At 52.0% G+C, this 14471-nt stretch overlaps 1 protein-coding gene and 1 long non-coding RNA gene across 4 annotated transcripts in view; one reads left to right on the top strand and one right to left on the bottom strand.

Annotated features, from left to right (window-relative positions):
- The window catches only part of LOC103347958 (uncharacterized), an 84353-nt gene extending 79628 nt beyond the window's left edge, over positions 1–4725 (bottom strand). For all 3 annotated transcript variants that reach the window (XR_016235517.1, XR_016235516.1, XR_016235518.1), the window contains exons 1-2: positions 3876–4725; positions 525–646 (exon numbers count right to left, since the gene is read on the bottom strand). This is a non-coding gene — a long non-coding RNA (uncharacterized LOC103347958). The remainder of the gene's footprint in view (positions 1–524; positions 647–3875) is intronic.
- The window catches only part of SLIT3 (slit guidance ligand 3), a 642447-nt gene continuing 631150 nt past the window's right edge, over positions 3175–14471 (top strand). Inside the window, exon 1 of the mRNA XM_002710368.6 lies at positions 3175–3828. Within this exon, the coding sequence (XP_002710414.4) occupies positions 3632–3828 (197 nt within the window). The 5' untranslated portion in view covers positions 3175–3631. The remainder of the gene's footprint in view (positions 3829–14471) is intronic.

Genomic DNA, 14471 nt, shown 5'->3' with positions numbered 1-14471 from the left:
CAGTGACTGGTTTGCTTTTGAAAGGTTTATGAAAAATAATGGGAAAAAGTCAAATGATGGGTAGGCAGGCTTCTGTAACACTGAAAAGTCACACCAAAAAATAAAGTCACCTTTGGTGCTTAGCCATGGAAAGTCCTACCCAACAGGCTGATCGCCTCAGGACAGACCTGGACTTCCCCAGGGAGGGGAGTTCTTCAGTGGGGAGGCTGAGGCATTCTGAAGATGCCCCAGAAGTCAGGGCAATGGATGGAGCTCCGTTCTCAGCACCGGGAGCCCAAGTCCTTGCTCTGGCTCCTTCACTAATTGGCTGCATGGCCTTGCACAAATGCCCATTTCTCTCAGAGACTCAGTTTCCTTGTTAGTCAAATATAAGGGTTGAATTATATGAATTATATTTGGGATTCTTGAAGTACGTTCCAAGAGAATTTTAAGTTAACACGAAAAGAGGTCAGACATGCTGGAACACCAGACCACAAAGAGGTTTCTTGATGGTTGGAGCTGTCAGAGTCCTGCCATCCTCTTACCTGGGATGTCCACCTCCAAGAGGGGTGACAGGGAGCCGCTTTTCTCACTCTCTCTTTGCCCAAGGAGCTGCTGGTTTTCATCAATGAAGAAACGAACATGGACCGGAAGTCATCAGAGGGCCCTTGGAGAAACGCTGGGTTAGGTGACTGAAGGCGGTTCCAGCCTGCACACTCCGTGCTTCTCTGCACCTCTTGCCTTTTCTGCCGGCCGCTTCCCTAGGGATGACTGACGCTCAGGCACCCCAGCCGGCTGTTCTAAAGGGCTTCTCCCAGGCAACAGTACCTTTGAATGCTTGTGAAGTCACTTAAAGGTCTCGCTGGACTCATGAAACCCCCAGAAGCTTAAATGGAAAGCACAGCTCCCCACCACCACGGTGCCCAGAGCAGAGATCGCGGCCCAGGCTTGGGGGACTGACTACAAAACACGCTCCAGCATGCATTCGGGAAAACAGAGGAAACCCTTCTCTCTTTTCTGCTCTAGACAGTGGGAGACGCCTCTGTGCCCTTGGGCCTGTGCCCGCTTCTCTCATCTGCCTCAGTCTTGGTGCTAAATTGGTTCAAGGTTTGGAGGAAAGCTTCTGAGAAGAGGAGGAGAAGGTTGTTTAGAGTTCTTAGATGCTGAAGTCACCCCAAGGACCGGCGCCGGGACTCTCCCTGGCCACCAGAGGGCGATAGCAACAGCATCTCTACAGAAGGCTGTTCATAAGAATAGCAGCACTCGGTTGCACCTAATGTGTTTATGAATGATGGAGGGACTGGAGGGTGTGTGGGCGCACGCGCGTGTGTGTCCAATTGGGTTTCTGGAGTCAAGACATTGAAAATCTGCTCACTGTAATGATATAAAATTGGCACTTCTACTTTATATGCACAGAATGGTGGCAAGTTCAAAGTTTCTTGGAAGGAAAGAGCGGTCAGAGGACTCAGAGTAGCATTCAGATGCAAGGACAGGCAAGAGTTCACGGGAGTGGAGTTGCTGTCATGGGGTGTGAGTGTGTGGGTGTGTGAACAAGCATTTGCACGTGTATATGTGATTGTGCTTATGAGTGTGTCACTGGTATTAGCGTATGTGTGAGCATGAACTTGTATGAGTGTGTGTGGTCCTGAGTGTATGCATGGGCATGGATATGGGTGAGTTCATGTGACTCGTGTAGAGAAAGGAATGAGGTTGTGACCATGTGTGTAGGTAACAAAATGTGTGTGACTGGGTATGTAGGTGTGAGTGTGTGGAAATGAACATGGGTGAGTGTATGTGACTGGGAGTGTGTGACTGTGTGTGTAGGTATGAACCTGTGTGAATATGTATGTGTACAATAGGCATGAGTATATGTGACATAAACTTGTGTGCGTGTGACATGAACATGGGTGAGTATGTGTGACTGTGTATGTGTGGCATGAACATGAGTGGGCTGGTGTGACATAAACATTGGTGAGTGTGACCATGTATGTATGACATGAACATAAGTGTGTGTGACTATGTATGTGTGGCATGAACGTGTGCGACATGAGCACAGGTGAGCATGTGTGACTGTGTGTGACATGAGCACAGGTGAGCATGTGTGATTGAATGGCATGAGCACAGGTGAGCATGTGTGACTGTGCCTACACGCAGGGCTCATTTAGGCTTTCCCAGCGTGAATGGACGAGTGGACCTGGTGGAAGCCGGGGCAAAACTTCTGTGGTGCCTGCCCTTCCCCTTCAAACACACGCACAACCATCCCTCCAGGTATTTACGGAGCCACTGCTATTCCCGCCCCACTGGCATCTGGAAAAGCTCAGACCCGGCCAATTTAGAGCGGGCACTGGAGATGGAAGGCGATGGGAGCCTAGGGGATGCCGCGGGGGAAGCATTGTTTTGGAAAAACACTTTCTCCAAACAGCCTAGGGAGGTGGGGCCAGACGGGGCTGTGGCCAGTGACCTGAGGGAATGAAGGCTCCGAGGTGTCAAGCCCCGCCCAGAGACACCGATCGAGGCGGCGACTCGGGGACTCTGGACACGGTGCTGTCCACCCAGGGGCCAAGACCCTGCCCTCACTGCAGAACACCTGACAGCGGGGCCGGGTTGGGTTTGCTTGCGGTGACCCAACCACATGGCTGTAGGGTGCATTCCCTTCAATTACGCAGGTCCTTCAGAAAGCAGCTCTGGATCTTCGGCCAAGAGAGTGAAAGAAGTTAGGGAGGCAGCGTCGGGGTGACCGTGCCCAGGTCTGGCGTCCCTCGTAGCTCGTAGCTGTGTGTTGTCGGGCAAATCGCTTGGCTTCTCTGAGCTTTGGGGTTTTAACTCTATTAAACGGGGGTACTCAGACGCCCCCTTGCGAGCCAACGTAGGGGCTGAAGGAAGGGACATGTGCAGCGTGCCCAGCTCAGAGCCAGAATTGAGAAAAGAAAAAGGTGCCCACACGACTTCTCAGTCCGTGGCTCGGAAGGGGGAATGAGCTGCAGCGTTTCCCCCCGGGGCCCCCGCGGGCCTTGCCCCCTGCCTTCCCCGGGGCTTTCCGTCGCCCTCCTCCGCTGCCTCCTCCCTCCGGCTCGCGGTCGCTCCAGCAAAGTTCCCAACTTAGTCGACACGACGCGCGGCGCAGCCAATGGGAGGCGGAGCTGGCGGTTTTGGGGGGGCGGGAGAGGGCTGGGCCCCGCGTCTCCGGTGTCTGCCCTGCTCAGTGAATGGAGAGAGCGAGCGCCGGCCAGCTCACCCGGCCGCCCCGTGCCCTAGCCGCCGCCGCCGCAGCCGCCGCCGCGCTCCCGAGCCCAGCCCCAAGCCGGCCCTCCTCGGGCGCCGCGCCCCACTGCGTTCACCCCAGGCCCCCGAGCCGGCCCGCACTCCGGGCTGTGGGCCGGCGGGACCAGGGGACGCTTGGCACCTGGGCGCTCCGAGCGATGCGCAGCGGGGCAGCGCCAGCCCCGCCGATGGAGCTGCTGTTGCCGCCGCCGCCGCCCGGCGCGCCCCGCTCCGCCCGCGCCCCGTGCGCCTGAGCGCCGAGCTCGCCCCTCCTCCGCGCCAACTCCGTCGCCCGCTCCCCAGGCCGCCCGCGCTCTCCGCGCGCCTCCTCCGGCTCCACGCGCCTTGCCCCGCCGCGGCAGCCTTCTCCCGGCGCGGGCCCCCGCACACCATGGCCCCCGGGCGGACAGGGGCCGTAGCCGCCGTGCGCGCCCGCCTGGCGCTGGCCTTGGCGCTGGCGAGCGTCCTGAGCGGGCCCCCCGCCGTCGCCTGCCCCACCAAGTGTACCTGCTCTGCCGCCAGCGTGGACTGCCACGGGCTGGGCCTCCGGGCCGTTCCCCGGGGCATCCCCCGCAACGCCGAGCGCCTGTGAGTACCCCCGTCCCGCCCCGCCCCGCCCCACGCGGGCCACCCACCTGGGTCCCGCAGGGAGGCCCCCAGGCGCCAGAGCCTTCCTTTCCCTCTGGCTGGTCACGCTGGATGCAGTCTCTGTTCGCAGCTCCTGCCTCATCAGATCCCTGGCTGAGTAGGGGGTCTCTGCTTTGGGCAGGTCTGGAGAGCGAGGTCTTGAAGCCCCCCCCCATCCCCCGATGGGCAAAAGTGGTGCCTCTCCAGGGGTCAGGGCTCCACACGCAGGGCCCGCTGACAGCTTCTGAGGCGAAGGCGGGCAGGAGGGCACGAGAGAGCCCTGCAGCCTCCAGGTTTCGGGGTTAGGGCACGGGGGCCGCGCTCGTTAAAAACCGGGGCGAAGGGGAAAGCGAAAGGCTGGTGGGGCGTCAGGGCGCGGAGAACCGAGAGAGAGGCCCTGGGACTCGGACCCTCTCGGAGACCCGCTCGGGCAGCTGCCGTCGGGGGCTGCCCTGGCGGGGAAAGTTGAGTGCGTGAAGGTCTAACTTCTGAGGACCCGGACACATTCCGAGTGGGCGCACGCAGAACCCGCCCTGCCTGGAGCGCAGCCTGGGAGATGCCAAGTTGCAGCCCGGGTGAATTTTTTATGGCTAGGTTATAAATGCCTCCCCAAACGGGCCGGAGAATGGAAATGCTGACAGCCCTTTCAATGAGACCGAGCGCTATAATCTTACAAACCGCACTCAGCTCGGATCCTGGGTTTGGCAGCGAACGCACAGGCGCTTGGAGAGTGGTGCGGATTGACCCTCGTTTTAACCCCAATTGTGCAACCAAATATTTACTTTTCATATGTCAACGTTTTGGAAACATTTATCATTTTGATCCTCGGACCAAATGCAAAACTGGGACTCCAGGGTGGGCTCCTCTTCGTTCACAGTGGAGGATGGGGAAGGAGGGAGGGAGAACCGATGGAGAGAGTGGGAGCCCGGCTGAGAAGTGGGTGAGGGTTTGTTCTGGTGGGCTCCACCCGCTCCGTGTCTGCTCCCCTCTCGCCCCTTCTCCCTGATCCCTGGGGTAGGCATGGGATGGCCCATTCTGCCTGCTTGACTGGAAGAGAGTGGTGCTGAGCTGAACAGTCCTGGAGCCTGTTTGTTAGTTCAGTTAGTTCCTCAACTCCTCTTCTGTTCCTTCCATTTAGTGGTTGTGTCTCTCTGGGTGGAGATGCAATAGGATTGTCTTCCTTATTCCTCGTGCTTTCTGTTGGCTCAAAACATTCTCCCTGCACCAAGTGCATTGGTTCTGTTGGGTTGGGCTGTGCAGTCCTAGAGAAATACAGCCTTCATCTCATGTGTAGAAGGCCAGGACGTGTCCAGGGAAATATGGCAGTTGAGGTCCATCAAAGAGCCGGCAACCAGGTTTCCACACCATAATTGAGACGTTATATCAGCCAAACACTCATTTACCTATAACTTAGAAACTAATTTCCCCTCTTCTGCATGTGAGCTGGTGAAATAATCACTGTCACTAATGTTTAATGTTTAATGATTTGTGTATGTGTTATCTCGTTGAATCTCTACCACTGCCCCATTAGTTGCATAGTAATGCGTGCACTCCATTCTGCAGATGAGCTACCTCATCACGTATTCCAGGTCAGGTGACTCCTCACGAGTCTGAGTCCAAGCCCATCTGCCTCCCGTGCCCACACTCCCCTACCACCCTGTTGGACATCCTGGACTGTAGGGAACAGTTCAGGCGAAGATAGGTGAACACCGAGCCCTGGGAGGGTTCTGACCGGCTGGGCCTTAGAACAAGCTGCTTTGGGGCTCCCTACAAGCATTCAGCTCCCCTGTGGCATGAGCTGTCCCACCTTGGGGCTCAAGACTACTTGACTCTGATCATCATTATCATCATAAAAAATGAATTCTATTGCATATTTGGGAAATGGAGGCGAGTGGGTCCTTCTCTGCCTGGTCTGTAGGAAATTTGGGAAGGTTGCAGGCACTTGGCCGCCTCCTCCAGCAGCCCCAGACAGCTCAGGGGCGGCACTGTGTTCCACAACTGAAGAAGCTGGGTGGAGACTGGAGTCTTGTACATCTTCGTGGTCGCTGACAGGCGCTGGCAGCGTAGGAGATGCTTTGAAATCACTCTGTCTCATCTGCCTTGGTGTTGCTTGCTGGTGCCACTTTGGCTGGGGTGCCCTGGGGTGATACGGCTGCCTAGGCTGCTCATTCTGGTCTCCTTCCTCCTGCCCCGGGAGTGGGAGGCAGCCTTTAGGAGCAAGCGGGGTCAGGGTCAGTGCAGGGTTTAAGGGCAGCCCACCGAGAAGCCCTTCACCACCCCACACCCCCTCTGGGTCAACTCAGATGTAACACTGCAATTCTGCAAGCTCTTGGGGGGACTAGTTGGCATTTCGACGCCACACTAAGGATTTCTTCAGGAAGTTCTCATTCATTCTTCCCTTCATTCATTCACCCAACACTGCTTGAACCTCTGCTGCATTCCAGCACTGCGCGTAAAATCGCTGCACACACAGAAGGAAGCCAGCACTTCCACTTGAAGAACGTAAGCAAAGGATGGAAGAAGGGAACTTCCTTCGCGGAGCCTTTGAGCTGTTCCAGGGCACCCTGTGTCACGTGTGGTTGGCACTGCTGTCAGATGCTCAGGACCTCTCTCGAGTCTGGTTGCCTGAACTGGCATGTATAGGATGTGTTTTAAAACAAAGAAGGCGCATTTTCTCCATTTGCCATTCCTGTTGCTCTGCCTGCCAGCGAGCATGTTCCGAAGGCATCTGTGCATGCGTGCCTGTGTGTGTGCGTGCGTATTGTTTCTCTGGATGTTTTGGACTTCCGAAACCTCGTGGTAGAACATTAAGGAGAACTCGAGTGCAGATCATGTGGTCACCATTTGGACTTTGCCTCGGGCCTGGAATGAGGCCCTGAATTTTTGTCTTGGAGCCGGCATCGGAGCCAGGGGCCTGCGTTCCGAGTCTTTCTCCATAATGTCAGCACATCCCACGGAGAAAGAAACCCTGTCTTTTATAAACTCCCGACAGCTTTTCCCCCCCTGGTTGAGGAGGTGACACCCACAAGAAAGCTAAATAAACGCCGAGAGAATTCAGTGTGATTTATTATCCAGGCAGCAGAGACAGAGGCCGAGAGGAGAGGAAGTGAATGGCGGTGCCTGAAACAAAACATTTACCATGGAGCACAGAGTAAACAGATGTTGCATTTACCCTTCTGAGCACAAAAGGAGCCCCCAGATGTAATTCTTCTCCGACCACAACCTCGGCCTGGAAGAGGCGGCAGATGAAAATGAACTCTCTCGAGGGGCCTCCTGTCCCCATGGAGCCCGGAGGCAGGCGCAGGCCTGCTTGTCACCCACAGTGAGGTGGTAGCCTCAACAGCTGAGTGGGGCAAGAGTGGACATCTTTGGTTTTTCACTTGGCTCCAGAACATGCTGGAGACTGCTGTATTTAAATAAACATTTCCTGTTTGCGCAGGAAAATGGGCGAGGGGCTGAAACGTGAGAATGTGGTAACTTAATTTTCTCCATCGCTCCAGATGACGGCAAGCTTCGCCGGTGGTTGGGTCCAATAAAAACCCACCCCGTGTCATAGGCCTTCCCTCACTGGACCACAGAGGTCCTGGGGTCAAGTGGGAGGTTTTCCAAGATGTTCAACCACCAAGCCTTGTGTCCTGGCATGCCAGCTCCCAGGACCAGGGGTGTGGGGGTGAGTCATGGGGCCTCTGAGGGCTAGCAGCAGGGACGCCCAGTGCTCTCCTGGAGGGTCCACAGAACACTTGAGTGCACCTGCCTGCGGGGTGCTGTGCCACTCTGAACAGATTGCTTTCCCTCTCTGCTCCTCATCATCTTGAAAATTGAATCCTGGTATAGTCTTAGAGGTTTTCCATATACAGTCCCCTGGTGAGCTGTCAGGATCCTCCCGCCCAAGGTTTAGAATAGTGTCAGGCACATAGTAGGTTTTCTTTTCTTTTCTTTTCTTTTTTGACAGGCAGAGTGGACAGTGAGAGAGACAGACAGAGAGAAAGGTCTTCCCTTGCCATTGGTTCACCCTCCAATGGCCGCCGCGGCTGGTGCACTGCGGCTGGCGCACCACGCTGATCCGATGGCAGGAGCCAGGTGCTTCTCCTGGTCTCCCATGGGGTGAGGGCCCAAGCACTTGGGCCATCCTCCACTGTACTCCCTGGCCATATCAGAGAGCTGGCCTGGAAGAGGGGCAACCAGGACAGAATCCGGCACCCCAACTGGGACTAGAACCCAGAGTGCCGGCGCCGCAAGGCGGAGGATTAGCCTAGTGAGCCGTGGTGCCGGCAACATAGTAGGTTTTCAACAAATATCAGTTGAATAAAGGACTAATGAGCCTCCAAAATGCGCGTCTTTGTTTAGTTCTTGCGAGGGGAAGATGAGCAATTATAGATTTGCATTTTGATGTCTGGCTAAGGGCAACCTATTGAATGAGTTATTAAGGGTATCTAAAATTTGGATTTCATGAACTAAAATTACTGCATTACTACAGTTGCCAAAGACTCCTATTGAGTGATCTACTCTGAAGTCTGGTTGTCAAGCGTTGCTTAGCAACCTCGCAACACTCCTACTGTGCACATGCCTGTGAAAAGAGCTGGAAAACCTGAATGCTTATACCATGGGACTTTCTAATCAGGAGCTCATCAGCATCATCCTGAGCTCTCTGTGGGTTTTGATTGCTGCTCCTCTTGCAATAATTGATACGTATTTGTAGGATCATTATTAAGTTTTGCTTTTGCCCATCATCAGGGTCTTGTAATATTTGTGCGATTTGGCCATTTCGGTTGTGGTTTTGTGGTTTTTCTCTCCACTTCTGCTTATTGTCACTGGGAAGGCGAGAAGTGAACGATGGGTCAGGCCTGGAGCTCTTTCGCCTTGAAGTGGGGCTATGGCGGGAGGTTTCAGAGTGCCGGCGCCTAGCGGGTTGTGCCTGGGCTCTGGGCACAGACTGCTTGGGGTTTGAGTTACGGCTCTGCCTCCTGCTGGCTGCTCCCTAGGCGTGTTTCTCCACTGCTCTGGACTGCTGCCTGTTTACTCCCTAGGTACCTCATTTCCACACCTGTAGTAGAGGGGTGATAATCACATGGGGCTGCTGTGAATGCAGCTGGAGGCCATTCATGTAATGTGCTCAGCACGGTGCCTACCACGTCGTTCTCATTATCATTGCTGTGGTTGTCCAGCTACCATTCCTGAGCTGTGAGGGATGCACCACAAAGCTCCAGTTTGAAAGGACTGGAATGGCTGAACACAGTACCTGGCACACAGGAGCCCTCTGCAAATGACTAAGGAGAGGGTGCAAAGCCATTGTGCCCATTTGTTTATGTCGGTCTCCATCCAGCTGGGAAGTTTCAATGCCTGTTCTGCATTTGCACCCCCTCCCCCCACCCCCCCAGCCAGACGGAAGCAAGCCCCTTGCCTGCACGTAGACTGCCCAACACCCGCTTGCCCGGGCCCCTCCCCCCTTCTCTGGGTCCTGCCCTGCAGCTGAGCCCAGGTTGGTCTCTGTTCCATAAAAGGGGATTACGGTTGAAGTGGTTTCTATCTTTTCCATGGGCGTGCTGCTTTGTGGTCTCTTTAAATAAGGAATGCATTTTATTTATTTATTTTTTTGGGGGGCTGGATTTTCATGGAGCATTTTTGGCCCTGACTTTTTCTTTCAATGCTCCTTCCTTCTCTCTTCCTCTAAATACCTCCTTTTACCGACTTCCCATGTCTGCCTGTCTCTGTTACTGCCTTTACTTGAAACAGCTGTATTTACTAGCATGCTCCACCCTCATTATGTAAGGTGGTCTTAACCCTTTTTAGAACTGCTGAAAAGAAAGAGCTAGGAGGGGGTGGAGGCAGGCTTTCCCAGAATGCTTTCCTGGAGATGCAGCGGCTGCCCCGGCTGTGGTGCACCGTGCCGACTTTTCAGGGCTTTCCATGATTCATTGTGCCCCATTCTTAAATTTAAATCAGCCTTGCCCAGGTGGGAAGCTCATCAGAGGACTACTCTGCTTCTCTGTTCGGCAGACCAGAGCCGTGTTTTGTAACTGCTGCTGCTGCTGAGCTGCCAATGGCTGTATGGTCTCCACCACTCCCCTGGTCTCCTGAATCATGTTGGCGGTGCCGCATTCGATCCAGGAATGCCCTGGGAAGGATTGGGCAAAGAATGTGTGATTTAAAGTCCTCAACGCTAGGCAGACAGGAGATAGGTAAGGTGTGGACCCCAGGGCCAGCCAAGGCTCAGCTAATGGTTCCACCACCTACGAGCCGGGTGGTCTCACTTTCCGCATACGTAAAATAAAAACAATCATGCTACCCATCAGCTGCAGAGGGTGCCGTGAGTATTGAAGTAACTCCCGTAGGCTGCCTGCAGCATGGTGCACCCTCCACGTACCCTCCTGTCTGCATTGTTATAATTCTTGCCATCAGAACACAGGTTGATTGGGAAAAATAAAGATTGTCAGGGTTGAAAGAGCTGCTCCTGTCCAAGTTCCAACCATGGGAAGCTTGGTCTTCCACCAGCATACTTTAGGAAGAAAGTGGTCAGTCTCCTTGTTTGATGGCATCTAATGATGAGGAACTCACTTCTCCCCAAAGCAATTTATCTGAATAAATGGACACAAGACAGTCCTAATAAATGTTCTTTGTTTGGGGGTTGAACTTACCTCCCGTTGATTCTTGTTACACAGAGCAGGATTAATCCTTTTTTTCCAAATGATAAGTTCTCAAAAACTTTATTGGTGTTGTGTTTCTCACCACTCACCTGAGTCTTGTCTTCTCTTCCATCTACTTCTTTAAAAAATTTTTATTTATTTATTTATTTATTTATTTTTTGAGAGGTCAAGTTACAGACAGAGAGAGGAGAGACAGAGAGAAAAGTCTTCCCTCTGCCGTTTTCCTCAAATGGCCGCAACTCCAGAGCTGGGCCGATCTGAGCCAGGAACCAGGAGCTTCTTCAGGGTCTCCCACGTCGGTGCAGGGGCCCAAGCACTTGAACCATCTTCCACTGCTTTCCCGGGCCATAGCAGAAAGTTGGATCAGAAGAGGAGCAGCCGGGACATGAACTGGCTCTCATGTGGGATGCCAGTGCCACAGGTGGAAGCTTAACCTAGTATGCCACAGCGCCAGCCCCCCAACTAATTTTTTTAAAGATTTATTTTATCCATTTCTAAGCCAAAATTAGATAGAGAGGGGGAGACAGAGATATCTTCCATTCTCTGGTTCACTCCTCCAAAATGGCCACAACAGGCAGGGCTGGGCTGATCTGAAGCCAGGAGCCAGGAGCTACTTCTGGGTTTCCCACGTGGGTGCAGGGCCCCAAGCGCTTGGGCCATCTTCTGCTGCTTTCCCGGGTGCCTTAGCAGAGAGCTGGATTGGAAGTGGAGCAGCTGGGACTCTAACCAGCACCCACAGGGGACCCAGTTTCACAGGTGGCGACTTTACCTGCTACGCCACAACAGGGTTCCTTCCATCCGTTTTATAATCACTTTATTCTGTGTGCTTTGGTGTTTGAGGCTAGACTCTGTCCCCCATTCCTGTATCTCTTCCTCTAAATAGTTTCCAAGGTCGAGAGTCCCTTATCCAAAATGCTTGGGACCAGAAGTGTTTGGAATTACAGATGATGAGATTTTGGACTATTTGCATGTACATACTGAGATATCTTGGGAATGGGATCCATATCTATACATGTAATGCATTTGTTTCTTATATACCTTCTACACATGACCTGAATGTAATTTTATTTTCAGTGGTGTTGTGCACGGAACAGTTTAACAGTGTGGAATGTTCCAGCAGTGGCGTCACATTGGCAGTCTGTGGAGAGTTTTGGATTTGGGATGCTCAACCTGTATTAGGAGGAGGCCTCCTACAGCCACACTCTTACTTGATCAGAGACCTTTCCCTTGGCCAGCCATGGATGGCCTGCATGCCCTGGCATCTCCTGAGCTCTCACTGCTGTTATCTTGCTGTTCCCCATCCTGGACGTCCTGGACGTGGACCTTTCGGAGTCTAAGGGCAACACTTTGCATTTGTCCTAATTAAATTTTGGCAAATCATTTCATTTCATCGGCTCTTCAGGAACACTTTCTCTTTTGATTTCCTCCTCTAGCAAATGAACCACGCCTTGCCCCATCTCCTACTATTTATTTCCTCTGCAGTTTTAGTGAGCTTGCCCTTTGGATCTTTATCCAAGCTGTCAATATAATCAGCAGAGTCCTGTCTGCTTTTTCCCATGTATTTCTATGATCTGGGTGTTGAATTACATTATTGTCCTGTTCTTTCTGACTGGGGTGGATGTTGAGGTCTTATTGGCCTATAGCACCTTCTTTCCCTAGGGTTCTCTTGTTTCTGTTTCCTCTGGAATAATTTCCTTTTAATGCTAATTCTTCAGTTTGCTGAATTTTTGCTATAAATTCTCTAGGTTTCTCCTGGAACTTTCCATCATGACTTTAACTTCATTCTCATCCTATTAGGCCGGTAGCAGAAGCCCCATCAGCCTGAGATGTGGAGTATTGCAGGGGGTGTGTGGACATGTCTGTGTGTCGTTCTCTCCTGGAAGCTATGTCAGCCTGGGGAATTTGGCCCTTCTTGCAATAGCAGAGTTCAGGAAGCTTCAGGTTTGTAAACACAATGATTTGCCTTAGCATCTTGGCTGTGGATTGGCGTGAAGCACATTTACTTGAGTAGTTCTGGGAACAGATAAAATGGAGGGTGAAGTATGAGGACTGAGGCCTACACATACCCCAAGCCTCTGTAATTAGCAGTAACAATTACCTCCACAGTAGCCAGCATTGATTAGACTCTTCATCATGCATGGCCTTGACCATGATCCTTTTCTAAGGTTGATGACCTTGACTTACGCATCACATGCATCTCTCCCTGGCTCTTGCCTTAACCCTTTGAGCTTGGCTCCTTGCTTTTATTTGCCCCCTCCAAGCTCCCACAGCCTTGGCAGTGAATTTGGACCATCACTCTCAGAGCCCCAGGTCCTGAGGAGCTTCTTCATGGCCTGCATCTTCCTAGGAGACTGGAGACTTGGAACTAACTCAAAGCCTGGTCATAGAAACAACCAGGGGACCTCACTGTAATGGCCCTCTGAAGCTTTTATCAAAGTTCAGGTTTCTGTGTAGGGCTGCTCCAGGGATGGGATCTGTAGGTGGTGAATTACTTAGACATACTCCTGGTCACCTCGTACCACAAGCAGGAAATACAGCAGATTGTTCTGTAGTTGAAAAGTACAGCGATGATAATTTCATTGAAGAGCTCTCTCTTGCTCAGAAATGTGATGTAGATGTGTCTAGCATTTCACTGGTCTTCTTTCTTCTCCTCCCCATCTCTACCCAGTCCTAGAATGTGGTTAAAAAGGGTTGTGTGTATGGGTTTTCTAAATGGCATTTGTGGAGAGTATAATTCAGATGCAACATTAACTAAGTAGTAGAGAGACCTAGGCTGAATCCATCACTTTCTAACTGCAGGGCCTATGTGACTACCTTTCGCCCATTGGCTCACTTGCACCCTTTGGAATGGTAGGAATCAAACGTAGCTCCTGAGGCAGATGCAAGGTTTCAGTGAGCTCAGATGTCTGCAAGTGCTTCCTAAATTCAGTGAAATCCTTAATGAGTTCATCTACATTAACTAATTCCCTCCCCCCCACCCGGCCCCGCCAGCAACCATGTATCTGGAAGAGGATCAGGATGCATTTTAGCATTGTTTAGTTTCAGATAAACCCAGGGATCTGGAAAGCTTTTCTCAGAGTCATCCATGCCTTTGAACTCTTGATCAGGTTTTCTTTGTCACTTTTACCACTGCTTGAATAGCCACATACCAGCCATGGCCATGGTCACAGCCCAACCAGTGGAGATCAGAGGACGTTTTGTTTCAGTAGGTAATTAATAAGTAACAGTGTCTACCAAATAAGGGAATCTGTGAAGAATGAAGTTATTTAAAGGAACTATTCTTTCAGTATCTACCACAATGAATAAAGTAAGTGAAATGTCCTCATAACTAGAACAGCTCAAAATAATACTAAAATCAGTATGTACTGTCCCTCCCCATCAGATGGCTGACAAGGTAAAGGCTTCCATGCTAGGTTCAGAGGGGAGATTGGTGGGAATATGGAAAATACTAGAAGAATGGAGGATGCAGCATTAAGCCTTAAGAGATCACAAATGAAAATAAGTTCCACTCATCTCTCAAAGTGGGTACAAATATCTAGAAAAACTCACATGTCATAAAAAAATAGTACAAGTGGAATTTAAAAAAAAAAACTCATGGGGAAAATATTAATCTGAAAACAATTGTATCCCAGAAAGAATTCAAGTATGCCTCTGCAGCTAGCTGGCAAACAGCACAAGTTCTGCAATTTATTAGAGACCCAACTCTGCATAGAACACTGACCTTATTTGAGAGGCATTTCATAAACATGGACACACAGGGCAGCAGCATCTGAGCCCTGGAGGAGATATAGGGCCTCCTTGGGGAGGCCAACATGCCCTCCCCTCCTGAGCTGTAACCAAACCAGGGGATGTTGTTTTCTGGAGATAGCAATTCCCTTATTCTTCTGTTTTTGGTTGAACTAAGTAGGAAGGGATTTTCCCAAGGGAAAACAAGGGGCGGGGGAGGGGACTCCAGGATGG

The sequence above is a fragment of the Oryctolagus cuniculus genome, chromosome 6 (genome assembly GCF_051225735.1).
Source record: "Oryctolagus cuniculus isolate XC-2025 breed Fujian yellow rabbit chromosome 6, ASM5122573v1, whole genome shotgun sequence".
Lineage (NCBI taxonomy): Eukaryota > Metazoa > Chordata > Mammalia > Lagomorpha > Leporidae > Oryctolagus > Oryctolagus cuniculus.
This window is presented reverse-complemented; position numbering and strand designations above follow the sequence as displayed.